The sequence below is a fragment of the Aspergillus brasiliensis genome (genome assembly GCF_001889945.1).
Source record: "Aspergillus brasiliensis CBS 101740 unplaced genomic scaffold ASPBRscaffold_1, whole genome shotgun sequence".
NCBI classification, from domain to species: Eukaryota; Fungi; Ascomycota; class Eurotiomycetes; order Eurotiales; family Aspergillaceae; genus Aspergillus; species Aspergillus brasiliensis.
In genome coordinates, this window is record NW_027137442.1 from 3963693 (window position 1) to 3978740 (window position 15048).

At 51.8% G+C, this 15048-nt stretch overlaps 4 protein-coding genes across 4 annotated transcripts; 2 read left to right on the forward strand and 2 right to left on the reverse strand.

The window, feature by feature from the left end:
• Positions 1–910: 910 nt before the first annotated feature.
• On the reverse strand, positions 911–3100 carry ASPBRDRAFT_25806 (hydrogen/calcium exchanger domain-containing protein; the record flags this gene model as incomplete). The annotated part of the gene is made up of 11 exons (XM_067622212.1): positions 911–1033; positions 1082–1149; positions 1200–1419; positions 1470–1777; positions 1825–1857; positions 1903–2150; positions 2198–2245; positions 2287–2334; positions 2381–2447; positions 2495–3034; positions 3097–3100. The coding sequence occupies 11 exons, from the start codon at positions 3098–3100 to the stop codon at positions 911–913; spliced, it is 1707 nt and encodes a 568-aa protein (XP_067485453.1).
• Positions 3101–7032: 3932 nt separating this feature from the next.
• ASPBRDRAFT_142667 (glycoside hydrolase family 72 protein) lies at positions 7033–9630 on the forward strand. Its single transcript, XM_067619200.1, has 4 exons — positions 7033–7496; positions 7570–7607; positions 7663–7688; positions 7752–9630. The coding sequence occupies exons 1-4, from the start codon at positions 7410–7412 to the stop codon at positions 9215–9217; spliced, it is 1617 nt and encodes a 538-aa protein (XP_067485454.1). The 5' UTR covers positions 7033–7409; the 3' UTR covers positions 9218–9630.
• Positions 9631–9898: 268 nt separating this feature from the next.
• ASPBRDRAFT_71408 (putative MFS transporter) lies at positions 9899–11604 on the forward strand (the record flags this gene model as incomplete). The annotated part of the gene is made up of 6 exons (XM_067629130.1): positions 9899–10234; positions 10294–10354; positions 10426–10653; positions 10742–11143; positions 11221–11352; positions 11445–11604. 6 exons carry the CDS (start codon positions 9899–9901, stop codon positions 11543–11545), a joined length of 1260 nt encoding a protein of 419 aa, XP_067485455.1. The 3' UTR covers positions 11546–11604.
• A 142-nt stretch (positions 11605–11746) lies between these two features.
• Positions 11747–14150, reverse strand: ASPBRDRAFT_112905 (transcription factor domain-containing protein; the record flags this gene model as incomplete). The annotated part of the gene is made up of 4 exons (XM_067616701.1): positions 11747–12526; positions 12576–13764; positions 13870–13998; positions 14083–14150. The coding sequence occupies 4 exons, from the start codon at positions 14148–14150 to the stop codon at positions 11747–11749; spliced, it is 2166 nt and encodes a 721-aa protein (XP_067485456.1).
• Positions 14151–15048: the final 898 nt, after the last annotated feature.

Consider the following 15048-nt stretch of genomic DNA (forward strand, 5'->3'; position numbering starts at 1 on the left):
ATTGCTTTAAGATGAAATGGTGATTGTACCTCAGATATGCCTGGTTAGGAGCTAGCTTATGGGGTGGTTTCGACTGCTCGACGGATGGGCGAAGAGAGTCATGGGCTTTCGATACCATAAGCTCAGGTTTACGCTATTGAGATCCTGAGATAGAGTATGTAAAATCAATAGTTTAGGTGGATGAATCATTCGCTCAATTTGGAGGCTGCGAATGACAGTGGATCTACTTGATCGGAGGTTATTGAAGGGACAGGGTCCGAAATAGATGGTTAATGTAGTAGATCATGGTATGTATATGCAGGAGGTTGTTGAGGACATGTTGCTCTGGTTAGGAAGTTGGGATATAGGTATAGATCATGTTTAGGATCGATCACGATTATAAACTATCTTAAATGATATCGTATTTTAAATGATATCGTATTGTTTGCTAGAGATGGAGATATGTAAAGGGAAGATCGGGAGAAGGAAATGTAGGCCTTTTTATATTCGAAAGGGGCCGATGGCAATTCCATTAATCGTCTATTCAATTAGATCTATATTCATCATTACGGTGTCTGGTTGATCACTGATGCCATTCATATTATGATATTCCATGGGATAGACATTCAATGTGTAGGAGGATGAAGGGCCATACTTCACTATCATTATCAGACCTGTCGTCAGGCTTAGACCTCCGAGGCATGCTAATTGGAAGTGGTATCCCAGCTAATGGATTATTATGCTAGACATTAGGAAATGCAGTATATCTTCCATCAACAGTACTTTTTTAGACAAACTAAAAGACGCGTCATGCAGTTGGTATCCGGCATCACATAAAAGATTAATCAAGAAGGAAGGCATCATGACAATATTATACACGTCGAAGAAAAGAAGTATTCATCCAACAGGCATGCTGGTATGGCAGGCCGTCTCAGGCGGAGGGATCGGTCTTGGAGGGATAGAACCAGGCAGCCACGGCTATGATGAGGTACATCATCATCAACAATACACCCTCTAGCCAGTGCGACTTTCCGTCTGCGATGAGGTAGTTAACCTGCGAGGGTTAGTCGACGTTCATGTGCAGCGGGGATGGAAGACATACCAGAAGAACAGCCACAAAAAGAAGGATCACCTGGAAGGCATCGAAATACAGAGTCATGTCGTCGTTACCTGCTCCTGTCAGTATACACTCAAGTCTCGATAGGCAGTCATAAACTTACCCATGCCCCATCCGATCACGATGATCAACGGCAGCACCAATAGCGCAATCTGCATACTGGATCCTACCGCCACACCAATGGCCAGATCCATCTTGTCCTTGCATGCCACAGTCACGGCGGTGGCATGCTCAGCCGCATTACCCACAATAGGCAGAAGGATCAATCCAACAAAGGTCTCGGAGATGTGGCCTTGGGTTGTGAGGGCGTCGATCGAGTCAACCTAAACAATTAGCTCCGTACATAACGTGAGAAGAGAAGGGAGTGGCTTACCATGAACTCGGCGCACAAAGCAACGAAAACGGTGGAGATAACGAGCGTCAACACGGCCACAAAAATGCTCAGCTGAGGCTCCTCTTCCTCATCGTCCGGTTCCTGCAACTTCACATTCTGCGCGTGTTCGCCCGCCATGGAGGCGGACATCTTGCCGATCTGCGCGATACCACGGCTGGCATCACCTTCGTTCACCTTCTGCCGTCTCTTCTCCACCTTGGGGCTGGGGGCGTTGTAGATCTCCGTGTGAGACTTGAGCTGGAAAAACAGATAGCAGCCGTAAACGACCAGTAGGATGACACTGGTGCCTGCAAAATGTAAGCTTACGTATGATCGCTTTTAGACAGGTACATACCTCGTGACAAGGGTGCGACTCCCGCATCGCCAGCTGGAAACTGTTAGCTGCGTCAGATGAACGATACATCAAACTCACCATCGGACCAAGCGTGGAACGCCGTGGGAATAATCAGACTTCCCACGGCCAACGCCAGCAAACTAGCGGCCGTCTGAGCAACCACGGGGTTGAAGTGTTGCTCCAGACGGTCGATACCACCGAAGAAGAAGCACATGCCCATGACCAGAAGCAGATTCGAGAGCATACTTCCGATCAGAGATGTTTGGACGATGGTGACTTCGTTGTCAACCAGGGCGATAATGGCAACAATGAGTTCGACCGCGTTACTGCACCAGGTTAGAGCAGGAAAATTTTAGGTAGGAATAGAACGTACCCGAAAGATGCATTGAGCAAACCTCCGATAGTCTCACCCGTGCTGTGTCTGCATTAGCATAATCCAGTCAGGAGTTCGGATCAACATACCGCATGGCAATCTCCTCGGTCGCGTAACTCAACATGGCCGCCAGGGGACTGTTCATGTTAGCTAAGAACGTGGTACAGATAGATGTAGACCTACATGATCGCAATGAAATTAACGACAAAGACAGCCACTGGGCTGACACCATTCACATAATTCAACGCAACTATCAGGAGTCAGTACTGCTTCTTATCAATCCGTTGAGATACTTACTTCCAACAGGCGCGGCGACAAGCAAAACATTAATCCACGAATTGAAGATCGTAGCCTTCAACTGCCCCATCACAGTGAAATGATGCTTCTTTGGCATCGACTTGCCCGAATGAGTGGACAACTGATCATCTTCAGGTCTGAAGGTGTTGCTCAAGAAGGTTCTTCTCTTTCGCGGGCCCTGCAGGTCGTCGGGCTCATCCTGGCGCGGAACATTGATCGGAACTTGACTATGCATGGAAGGGTCGGTGCCCACTTTGTCATTACTGTCCGTTCGCCCAACGAAATCAGTGTCCGCGGACTCAGGTGGGAAGCTATCGGCATGCTCAGGGCCGACCAGGCCATCAGTCATGTCTCTCCGTCGCCGGCGCTCCTCGGACAGACGTAGTCCGCCCTCGGACAACACGGGGGTGAGGCGGTTTTCCAGCTGAATCGAGTTGGTGCGTCGCGGCTGTCTGCGAAACTTCTTGAACGGATTAACTGAGGACGGTTCGCCCTCCTGGTCATACCAGGCCAGCTTTCTGGCATGTCGTTTGTAGATATCTGATGCCAAGACGCATGTTAGTGACGGGCGCGGGCGGAAAGGAGAAGAAATGAATACGTACGCATGTTGTTAAACGTATGTTGATGATTGATGGATGATCAAGATTAAGTGATGCAGGGGTTCCTTGGGATCTATGTACTAAACGACATTTAGGCACCATGTCAGCGATGATATATAAGAAACAAATTTAGAAGGGCGATCGATGGAGCCGCGTTGCAGAGAGGCGATGAACGCACATGGGCGTCCCAACAGCGCGGTACCAGCAGTCATCCATGCTTGGTCCACTCGGCAAGACAAAGAAAAGCAATAGTTAGACTCACTGACGTGGAGTAGACAGCCAAAGAGCCCTTTGTTGAAGAGGCTCAAGTGTGGCTGAAGTGGATTCGTGAAGGACTCCGCCTCGAGTGGCTGCCAAAACGACAGTCGAGCTGGAGGGGATTCAGTTTTGGCGTCGGAGATATTATTCCAGAAATAAGTCCGGTGCTGATGAGATAATTATAGGAGAAAAATCACAGAGCAGAAAGAGTGACGTCGCGTGCAGAAGCAGCCAGATGTAATATATAGAAGAAGCCTATTACGATGGGACTGTGCAATGACAACGGTAAAGAGCGACACCAAAGTTCAAGGCAGGATTGAATGCCAAAAGAATGACACCTCACAAACTGCAAGGGCAAGTTCCAACAGACACACAGGAAATCACACAAAATGATCGAAAGGAGGGACTGCACAGGAAAGTTCCAAGTTAATTGTTGTCACATCTCCTCATTATTTGGTTTGAGTTACTGCACTGCACAGCACAGCCACACAGAGTTACCGCTAGTCTACGCGCAGGCGAGCCTCTCATTGGCTGGATGCTCCCAGTTGATATTTGATAACCCCCAAGTGTCCCCATCGGCAAAGAGAATCCCGCAAGCTCAGTGGCTACCCAACTGGCAAGTGGATTGAGCTTTGATGATTCCAGCCCCTGGCGCTTCTGAAGAAGGCAATTGACAATGCCAGAACCCCCAACTACAGTCTGCCAAGGCTAAGATTGCCTCCGAACTAACGAATTTTGGCTTCGCTTTGCCAGAGTGCAGAATTCATCATAATGATGTCCTGGGCTCTTGGCTGATCCAGGGGCACACAGCACCCCGACAGAAGAGATTTCACCCTCATCGGGCCTCTATGGCAAGCGTGCTGCCTGGCTGTCAGGTAGGGGATCTAGATATTGGGCAGCAGTTTGGCCATCGCAAACGCTGTTTGAAGAAAGTTTCTTCAAGAGTGAGCAGCGACAGAATGGCCCCAGTTGGTCAGAGGATCTTGTGGTTGTCGTAATCAAAGTTAAAACTTTGGCGAAGCAATTGAGGAGGGCCCCCCTGGCCGGGCTTGTTTCGCGCCGCCCCATGTGGTGGTCTCTGATTGGTAGGAGGTCTTACTCATATGTTAGATAAGCGGAAAAGTACCTGACCGCCACATTTGTGGCTAGTGGTACCTCAGCCACATGTACCAGCCACTGTCTGTCCAGCACACTGCCACACGCACCGCCACAAAGGTCCTCAGTCAAGGCTCTGTCCAGCTTCCACATGGCTCACAGTGACTGTGTAGTCAGTTCATCGAATATACTTCTGTCAGGCTGATTTGAGTGTCTTGACTGCCCCTGCTCGAGGCAGGGATACTCTGTTACCCCAGCAATCAGAGGAATTGCACATGTTGTCCTACCCAGCTGACATTCTGACCAAGCGTTGGGGAATTAGCACCTCGTCGATCAAACAATGCAACTTCGACCAGAAGAGATAAGTAACAAACCAAAGCGCTGGAAACGTGCGCTTCAGGTGCTACAAAGAACATGCCATGTAGGGTGGTGACCCTCGCCGGTGCAAGGTGAGAGCAGTGGCATTTGGAGAGATAGACTAGCGGTTGACAGCCATCCACCAATCCACAAAGTCGCACCACACAGCGATCGTGGCGCCTACAAGCTCCAGCAGAGCAAGCCATGATGACGTCCCACGATGAGCGGCCGGCTGGATCGGTGAGCCCGTCCCCCATGCCTTCTACCAGAACTAAGTGGGGGGCTTCCTCCCTTGCTTTAAAGGAGGGGGTTGGAGGGGGAGAATGAGATCATAACATTGACAAAATGATGGATGGCTGATTGATGGCTGATGACAACACCAACAGCAGCATGGTCAGCTTGGGTGGACACAGTAATAAGGAGAAGGCAGAAAGAAAGAGGCGACAGCAACGGGCAGTTGGACGGGCTATTATTGGGTCGCATTGGAAGCCGCTCGATGATCTTTCAAAGCTTGGTATCCCGTGTTCTGTGTTTCAGCAGCCGATCCCAGCTGATGCTCCCGGATTGGGGACGGGCTGGCATCGTTTCTTTGTACTTTGTTTGGATCCTGAGTGATGCGGCATTTCCAATCCAACAGACCCCACGAAATGTTGGCCTCCAGGAGAGAGAGAGAGAGAGAGAGACCATTTTTGTGTCAGCGAGTCAGACTCCTGCTCCACCAGAAGCGAAGCTATTGAAGACCGTCTGAGAATGACGGAGGTTTATTTAAGCCGGGCAGCGGCCATTCTTTTCATCTACGTCAAACGCTATAGATAGACACGGCTGATCCGGAAGAATGATTAAAAGCCGTGGAAAGCAACGTGGATACAGGATAGAGAAGATACACCAATGCAGATGAAGCGATGCCAGACAAGCAATGGTGAAGCTCCATCGGAGTGGGTAGACTAATAGCAGCAACCACTGCAATCAAAACAAGAATAAAAAGAAATAAATAAATAAATGTTGCCATCGATGTTTCATTCTCCTGGAAGTGAATTGTGGATCCCAAGGTTGGGATTTGTTACCTTAAAGTTACCCGTCCTTACATTAGTTTACGGCCCCCTGGGGGTGGTCAGGGCCGCCAGACCCTTAGACCCTGCCAGGGTCCGAGGGTCTTTCCCTCCTCCCATTACCGTCTCGTACAGGGTATGGTCACATTACCACCGCAAAACCAACCATCCGATGCGCTCTTGGCGGTCTTGGCAAAGGCCCGCTCGGTCCGGCGCTCTCCTCTTTTTGGCAGTGCCATCTCTGCTTATAGGAGATGTTTCAGTGGATGGGGGGGAAAGGTGTCAGAATTCATGGAAATAGAACCGATGTGTTTGATCCTAACCATTGGAAGTGTTTCAATGCCTCCAGTGTGTATCATTAAATACGAACCAACAACCAGACTTGCCATCTAGAGCAGACTTTCATCATCTTCCCGTTCCCATCATTTGGCTTCTGAGGATGTGCAGTGAGTGAGCCGTCCAGGAGAGAATCGCAATAAGCAGACGCCCCACCGAACAAAGAAGAAAACGGCGCCTGAGAGGTCAATCCCTCAGCGACCGAGACGGAAAAGGACGAGAGGACGTCAGGATGAGCCCGGGTCTTGCCCAGTTGGATCAGGTCAGGAACAAGGAACCAGTCTCGGCAAGAGTCTGGACCCGTCAGAACAGCGTATTACCGCCCGTATCAAAATCCCCCCGCCAGGGTCCTGAGCCAATCATCCCACAGGGTCCTGGGGCTAGTTTCACCCTTTCAGCCCACTTGCTTTCGTTCCCTCGTTCTGTTTCGTTCCCTCCCTGGCCCTTTCCAGCCCGGGTTTGGTTTTTTTCAAAAGTGGGATTGGTTCCAACGCCCACGATGCTTGACGGGAAGAAGAGATTCACAAGATAACAAAAAAAGGCTTGTCTAATGGATGAGGGACGATCCATGACACTGCCACATGGATGATAACTAGTAAGACTGTAGAATTGGGATGGGACCAAGTGAGAAGACAGGATAGCCCCATGGACCCGACAATGGATTGTCCACCCTGGAGATCAACATCGACCGGAACTCCAATCACAGCGGAATTTACTATTTTTACAGCGGAGGGCGTCGTAAGCCAGACATCCGACAGGCACCGCCCGCAATAGATGTTGTAACTTAGTACCTAGTAACATTAGTTAGTTAGTGAGTACTCTGTTTGTTAGTGAGAGGCAGGGGGAGCCACTCGCCTCCCTCCCCCCTTCTGGTACTGCTGCTGGTACTGGTTATTTCCAAATACCCCCTCCCTCCTCGTCCGTCTCTCCTCTTTCTTCTCTTCTTCTTCTTCCTTCTCTCCATCTTCTTTCTTTCTTTCCTCTCCTTCCCAGCCACTTCATTCTTCCATCCAGCCATCGCGATATCCACGGCGCCTTGTTTCAGCCGTCAGTCACTCGTTGTATACTTCTAGACTTTCTTCCCTCTTTCTCTCTCCCCTTGTATCTCAACTCTTCCTGTGGAAAGTTGATACCCTGGGGACTGCGGTGATTTCCATCTGCAGATTGTACAACCAGCTACTTTGATTCCGGACTCTCGCTTCACATATCACTGTTCACATAATGAAGTTCACTGCTACCACCCTTGCTGGAGCTTCGCTCCTCCTGGGCCGCGCTATTGCTGCGGACCTGCCTGCCATTGAAGCCAAGGTATGTTTCCGGTTTTACCATCAGCCTCGCAAGGGTCAGAGGTCGAGTTCCTAACTGGTCTGGATGGGAATAGAGCAACAAGTTCTTCTACTCCAACAATGGCACCCAATTGTAAGTGGATCCGACTGAAGTATGGTTTCAAGCATTCCTTACTGACCCATTCTAGCTTCATCCGTGGCGTTGCCTATCAGCGTATGTAGAATCAACTGTCAATGGCGCCTTACGACGCGCGCAGCGAGCTAACCCATCCACCAGAGGACTACTCGAGCAACGGCACTGATTCCTCCAACTCGGACTACACCGACCCCCTGGCCGATGCCACCACCTGCAAGCGTGATATCCCCTACCTCCAGCAGCTGCGCACCAACGTGATCCGTACCTACGCTGTCGACCCCACCAAGGACCACACCGAGTGCATGCAGGCGCTGCAGGATGCGGGCATCTACCTCATCACTGACCTGTCGGCCCCCTCCACCTCCATCAACCGGGACGACCCCCAGTGGAACACCGACCTCTACTCGCGCTACACCAGCGTCGTCGATGCCTTTGCCAACTACACCAACGTCATCGGTTTCTTCGCCGGTAACGAGGTCGCCAACAGCCAGAACAACACCAACGCCATTGCCTACGTCAAGGCCGCCGTGCGTGACACCAAGGCCTACATCAAGGCCAAGAACTACCGTAGCTCCCTCGGTGTTGGTTACGCCACCGACGACGACTCCACCATCCGTGATGACCTGAAGAGCTACCTGGTTTGCGGTGACTCGGCTGACCGCATCGACTTCTTCGGCTACAACATCTACGAGTGGTGCGGTGACTCTTCCTTCAAGACCTCCGGTTACCAGGCCCGTACCGAGGAGTTCAAGGACTACCCAGTCCCTGCTTTCTTCTCCGAGTATGGCTGCAACAGCCCCTCTCCCCGTACCTTCACCGATGTCCCCGTCCTCTTCGGTGACCAGATGAACGATGTCTGGAGCGGTGGTGTCGTCTACATGTACTTCCAGGAGGACAACGACTACGGCCTGGTCTCGGTTGACGGCACCAGCGTCAGCACTCTCAAGGACTTCTCCAACCTGTCCTCCCAGATGAAGAGCGTCACTGCCACCGGTGTGAACAGCAACAGCTGGTCCGCTAGCAACACTGCCACCCCTACCTGCCCCAGCGTCGGCACCGCCTGGGAGGCCACCAACAGCCCTCTTCCCCCCTCCCCCAATGAGGACCTGTGCTCCTGCATGGAGGCTTCCCTGTCTTGCGTCGTCAAGGACTCCGTCAAGGAGAGCAAGTACGGTGACCTGTTCGACTACATCTGCGCCAAGGGTGACTACTGCGCGGGCATGTCCAGCAACTCGACTACCGGTGACTACGGTGCCTACAGTGTCTGCTCCACCAAGCAGCAGCTCAGCTTCGTCATGAACCAGTACTACGAGAAGCAGAGCGCCAAGGCCAGCGCTTGCGACTTCAGCGGTGATGGTACCACCACCTCTTCCAGCGCTGCCACTGGCACCTGCTCTTCCCTGCTCCAGGAGGCTGGCACCGCCGGTACTGGCAGCGTGACCTCCTCCCCCACTGGTGGCGGCTCTGTTGCCAGCGCCAGCTCCAGCACCTCCGAGGGCGCTGGTGTCGGTCTGACTGCCCCCAACGCTGTCCAGGTCGGCAGCTGGCAGCTGGGTGCCTACGCGGTGACCGCCGTTGGTGCCGCTCTTGGCATGATCCTGCTGTAAGCGTGACAGCAAGATGTTGTTTGTGAGAGGGGGGGAGGGCCAATCATGGCCCGGTTAGACTGGTGGATTTTGTTAGCCGTACATAATTGAATCCGTTCTACTTTGTGATTATTCCAAGTAGCATTTAATGCACATATTTTGTATCCACTGTCCTACAACTATACCTTGAAACTAGAGCACTATAGATCCGAGTGATGTGTTAAGCGGTATACAGAGTATGTTAAAGTTCTTACCTGTACTATGCAGCTGCTGCACACGCCATCCAACTCCGCAACTGCGTGTTCAACGGCCCGTCGGTAGCGGATACCGACTCGGCCAGATGCCCGGGCACGCCGAGCGAGCAGTTCGGTCACACAATCCGCAGGCCGACTCGGAAGAGTCTGCACGCGATATATAAGATAAGAAGGTAGCGCAGATAGAAGAGATAGCATTGAAGATATTGATCTGATACATTCGCTTCTAATCATAATCCTAGACTAGAACGGACCCATGCCGGCCATGGCTCCCGATCTTGAAGCACCAATAGAGGCAAATACTCAACCATCACCACCAGCCAATTACCACAATGACACTCCCAAATCGCAACAACCATCCATTATTGATGAGAAGAAACCCTCTCCCACACAAGGCTACGACCTCCCCTTCTGGCACAAGTCCATCATCCTCTTCATCGTCTCATGGATGACTCTGGCCGTCACCTTCAACAGCACTTCGCTGCTCCCCGCCACGCCCGAAATCGCAACCCGATTCAACACCACCGAGGAAATCCTCAATGTCATCAATGCCGGTGTCCTCTTGGCCATGGGCTTTTCCTCGCTCATTTGGGGTCCCCTGACACGGTTAATTGGGCGTCGCATCTCGTATAACATCGCCGTCTTGGTGCTGTGCGGCTGCTCGGCGGGTACGGCCGCCGCCATCAATTTGCAGATGTTTACGGCGTTTCGGATTTTGGGTGGGTTGACGGGGACGTCGTTTATGGTTATGGGGCAGACCATTTTGGCGGATATTTATGAGCCTGTATGTTCTATCCACTGATATATAACTTTGTGAGTTATTTGCTGATGTCAGGTATTCAGGTTGTTCGAGGAACTGCCGTGGGCTTCTTCATGGTAGGGACGGTTGCGGGTCCAGCTCTTGGTATATACCTTTACCCTAACCTAATAGTATATAGTAGTCACGACATGAAGCTGATGGACTAATGATAATAGGCCCCTGTTTCGGTGGCATCATCGTCACCTTCGCCAGCTGGCGCATCATCTTCTGGGTGCAAGTCGCCATGACAGGCTTCGGCCTGATCCTCTCACTGATTTTTGTGCCGGAGATTCCTTCAGCTGATGCAAAGATCATCACCACCACTGCCACTACTACTACCACTCCAACGATGAAGGAAACCACCCTGCGCATCCTCTCCGCTTTCAACCCCGTCCACATCATCCGTCTCTTCGTGTACCCTAACATCTTCCTCGCGGTATACCCTCTTCCTACCCTAACTCCCTTCCTCCATGTATATATACTAATAAAAAGAAAAGGATATAACATGTGGCCTCCTCGCCACCTTCCAATACGCCATTCTCACCTCCGCGCGCTCCATCTTCAACCCACGCTTCCACCTCACCACCGCCCTCGTCTCCGGTCTATTCTACCTCGCCCCGGGTGCGGGATTCCTCGTGGGGAGTGTCCTCGGCGGACGACTCTCTGATCGCACCGTACGGAAGTACATCGTCAAACGTGACGGCGTGCGTCTCCCCCAAGATAGACTTAACAGTGGACTCGGGACGTTATTCTTCGTCCTCCCCGCCGCGGCACTAGTCTACGGTTGGACTCTCCAGGAGGAGAAAGGCGGCATGGTGGTCCCTATTATTGCGGCGTTTTGGGGTGGCGTGGGGCTTATGGGGACTTTTAATGGGTTGAATACGTATGCTGCTGGTAAGACTCCCCTTTCCCTATCAATGTTGATAGCTTTGTTGAGGGGAGGGTCATTGCTGATGTGTTTGGGGCGATAGAAGCACTCCCCCATCGCCGATCCGAAGCGATCAGTGGGAAATATATCATTCAGTATCTATTCTCCGCTGGGAGTAGTGCGGCGGTGGAGCCGTTGATTGGGGCCATTGGGGTGGGGTGGACGTTTACGATTTGTGAGTTTCCCCTTCTTACTCTCCTAGTATTGTTTTCTGGATAGTTTTGGTGGATGTGGTGGCTAATTGTTAATTGTTGGGGGTTTGTGTAGGTGTGTTTTTCTCTCTCATTGGCGGTGTTTTGGTGGTAATTATCACTCGAAAGGGGTTGGATATGCAGAGGTGGGTGGAGCGGAGATGGGTGGAGGCTTGAATCTTCTTCAGGTTCAAGCTTAGCTATGGATTTATGAGTGCTATGAGTATGCATTTGGGTATGGTGTATGGTTTGATGTTGGATTCATGTGTCATGATAGATACCAGTTTAGACTTGATACACTTTGGGATAGACGATAATATACTACTGCATATATATATCTCTGATCTATGAAGTCTAATTACATAGCTACCTATCTATCTAGCTATACCCCTGGTATACATTCTCCTCATTCATATACGTATCTACTGGATGCAACATGCCCAAATCAAAATCACTCTGCGCCAAAAAGTCCTGCATCGTCGGCTCTAGAAACGCCATGGCTGTCGTGAACCCACTCGCCGCATCCCGCACGACTCCTCCCTCCACCACCCCTGTCGTCACCGGCTGCAGTCCAAAGTCCGTGGTTGGTACCATCGGCCCCTCGGCCATGGTATGCGTTGTCAGCGCTGTGTTCGATGATGCTGGAGTCGCCGCTGCCGTCGCCGCTGCAGATGCGGCCGCATCTTTGGCGGATACCGTCCCCGGTCCAATCGCTGCAGCGGCGTTCCGTCGACTGCGGGAATCGCGGCGCCGCTCGCTCAGATAACGGTCCAGGCAGCCTTTGACTTGCTCTAAGTTGTTGTAGAATTCCGATGCCGCTAGATTGCCATTCTCGCTCATCGATCGCAGCACCTCCATGCCGGTTTCAAAGGCTCCCAAGTCTGCGGGGTTCCCGACGGGCGTGAAGCTGGACATGGCTAGCACGAGTGCCGATGAGAAGAGATAGTGTGCGTGGAAGAATCCAAAGGTTGGCAGTGTGCCGTTGATCCACCGTGTCAGAATAATCGAGTGTGAGTGCCGTGCAGCGTGGATGCAGGCTTCGCCGAGCGTGAGCACCGGCTGAGAGATCTCTTCAATGTCCTCTGGTCGGGCTCCGTCCGCTTCACTCAGTTTGATCAGAATATGGAGCAGCGTGGGTCGGGTAGTCAGAATCACACACTAGTTGCGGTCAGTAAATGGAGTTCTGTAGAGAATGCGATCGATGTACCTGGTTGAATGATAGATGCAGCGAGCCTACCGGCGTCCGACTCATCTCTGGCTCCACCTGATCGAGTCGCAAATGCTCCGGCAGTGTTTCTACCCAATTCTTCAGCGCCTTCAGTAGCTTCTGCACTCGCTGTAAGAAGGTTTCGCTGTACTTGCGGCGGCTGTACAGCTTGGCGATCGTCTCACCCACGATCCGTGCCAGGCTGATGTTGGCTTTGAGATACTCGGTATCGGAGAACTGCTCCTCATGTAGCTGCGCGGGAGTGACGTTGGACGGCATGTCTAGATGGATATCATCATCCAGAATCTGTGATGGTAAGCCCATCTTCGATCCCCACATGCGGTCGAATATGTAGATCGTCCACCAGATGCGCACACGATGCTGCCTCTCGATCGGATCGATCAGCTGCGACTCAGGGACATTGTGATTCATTCCAATTGATAATCCCAGACGCATGGCGCTTCCAATCAGAACATAGGCCGAATGCCGTCGGTTCAGATAATACGAGAATAGAGACAGCAAGAGCAGCGTCTCCAGATGCGTGATGCTCGTCCTCTCCGGCAGCACCTGCACCAAGCTCAGCGCCCGCGCAAAGTACTTGGTTCCTGGTACTCTGGACCCCGAGGACGGCTCATTCCGCATAGAATAAGCCTCCCCAAATGCAAACAGAGCAAAGAACTTGCATTGATTGACCTTGCACTCAAAGTCGCCCGTTTGGTAGATCTCCTCGAGCTTCTCCAGCGTCGACTTGCGCAGCACCAGATGATAGATGAAGCCAATCTGACGGAGCGCAATCTTCAACAATAGCCGCGCCTGATGCAGACTTGGCCACCAGATATCCCCCGTATTAGCCGCAGCGATATTTTCATCCCGGACATACTGCGTGCGCGTAATATGCGCTGTCGCATTACTCCCGGTCAAGAAGCGCCGGAAGCGTGTCGCAAAAGCCGTGCATGCCGCCTCCCCTACGAAAATCGGCGGCGCAGAAGGATCGTATGGGTGGAACCAAGCCCGGTCCCCAATCAAAGGATTGTGCACATTGGGATTATTGCTTTCCGCTTCATCTGGCGCCTCTGCCGTTCGCGACGGGCCGCCGCCGCGCCCGTCTTCGGCCTCGGTCGGGTTGACCGAGGAGGGCGTCGGTTGTTCTCGCAGACGTTGGATCTCGGCCTGCAGTTCGTGCAGATAACTGAGGAAAATTAGATCAGTCTAATTCCCGGCTACTATAAAAAGCCATGCATGGCGTCCTTCCGTCCCCGAGCATCGTGTGAGTCACAAAAGTGTTGGACTTTACCTCTCGCTCACTTTGACCTGACGATCCCGAGGTGCGTATTGGCACTCATCGGCACAGCCGACCTGGCGACATTTGGCACAAGGCTGGTCCCCAGAGCACTTGATTTTGTGTGCGTGACATCGCTGGCAGCTGAAGCATGTTCGCACGATGGAATTAGTTATGGTGCTCAGAGATTGCTGCTGTGTGAGATAGGGATGTAGAAGGCAGACTTACGCAACGAACTTCCTCCGTTTCGGACATTCGACCTCCTCGGTCGCTCTGGAATGTTTTCTACGGTACATGAGTCATGACGATGCCCGATTTGATGTATCAGGTCCTGGAATGTTTCGCAAAAAGGCATGTAATCGATGGAGCATATGGTTTGATGAAGTGGAAGAGTGATGAATCGAGTTGTTCGGACAATCGGCGGTCTGTTCACATCGCCGAGCCTCAGGCCGAGACTGTCGCTTATGTAATAATGGCGACGGATTAAGAAATTTGACTTGATCACAACAGACATGGATTGATGGGGTATATCTACAGTGCCATGGTGACCAGTCTCTAGTGGTCTGGCACAGTGTGGTATGAAGCAGTAGAATTCCTCCGGTCTCCAAAAATAGAAATCCGTCACTGCACAGACGAGTGAGGTGGATGATACTAGTGGATACTATACTAGTTATATATATATATCGCTATATCTGGTACTCTACTAGTACTAAAGTTCTGTCGAATCTTCAAAGATCTGTTGACACAACTCCGTACCACCACTCCTATAGATCCAAGTAAATCCAAGGTGATTTTCACGCGAAGGCCAGGGTACTAGTAGCATATTCTACTCCACTGTGGTCTTGTCAAATGCCATTTACACCAAAGTTTGGACCGAGTGGAGCCGGACATCACGATCGTCTCGGGCGAGTCTCAACCGGGTTGGAGAGCGCACACGAAGCGAGTCAGCGGCCAACACGTGCATCGCACACCTGAGAAATCACCACCTCCCATCTCGGTGGCGTTAGTGCAGCGTGTATGCAGTGTCAATGCGCCAAGGGGCGCCACGGCGATCCTTGTAAGCCGTTCTATCTACCCAGCAAAGCCGCCCCCATCAGCCCACAAGATCCAAGGGGGAGCATTCCTACACCACCCCAATTTATTATTCCCTGCACTCGAGCGTTGTGTGGGTTTTGGAATTGCTGTGATCCGAGA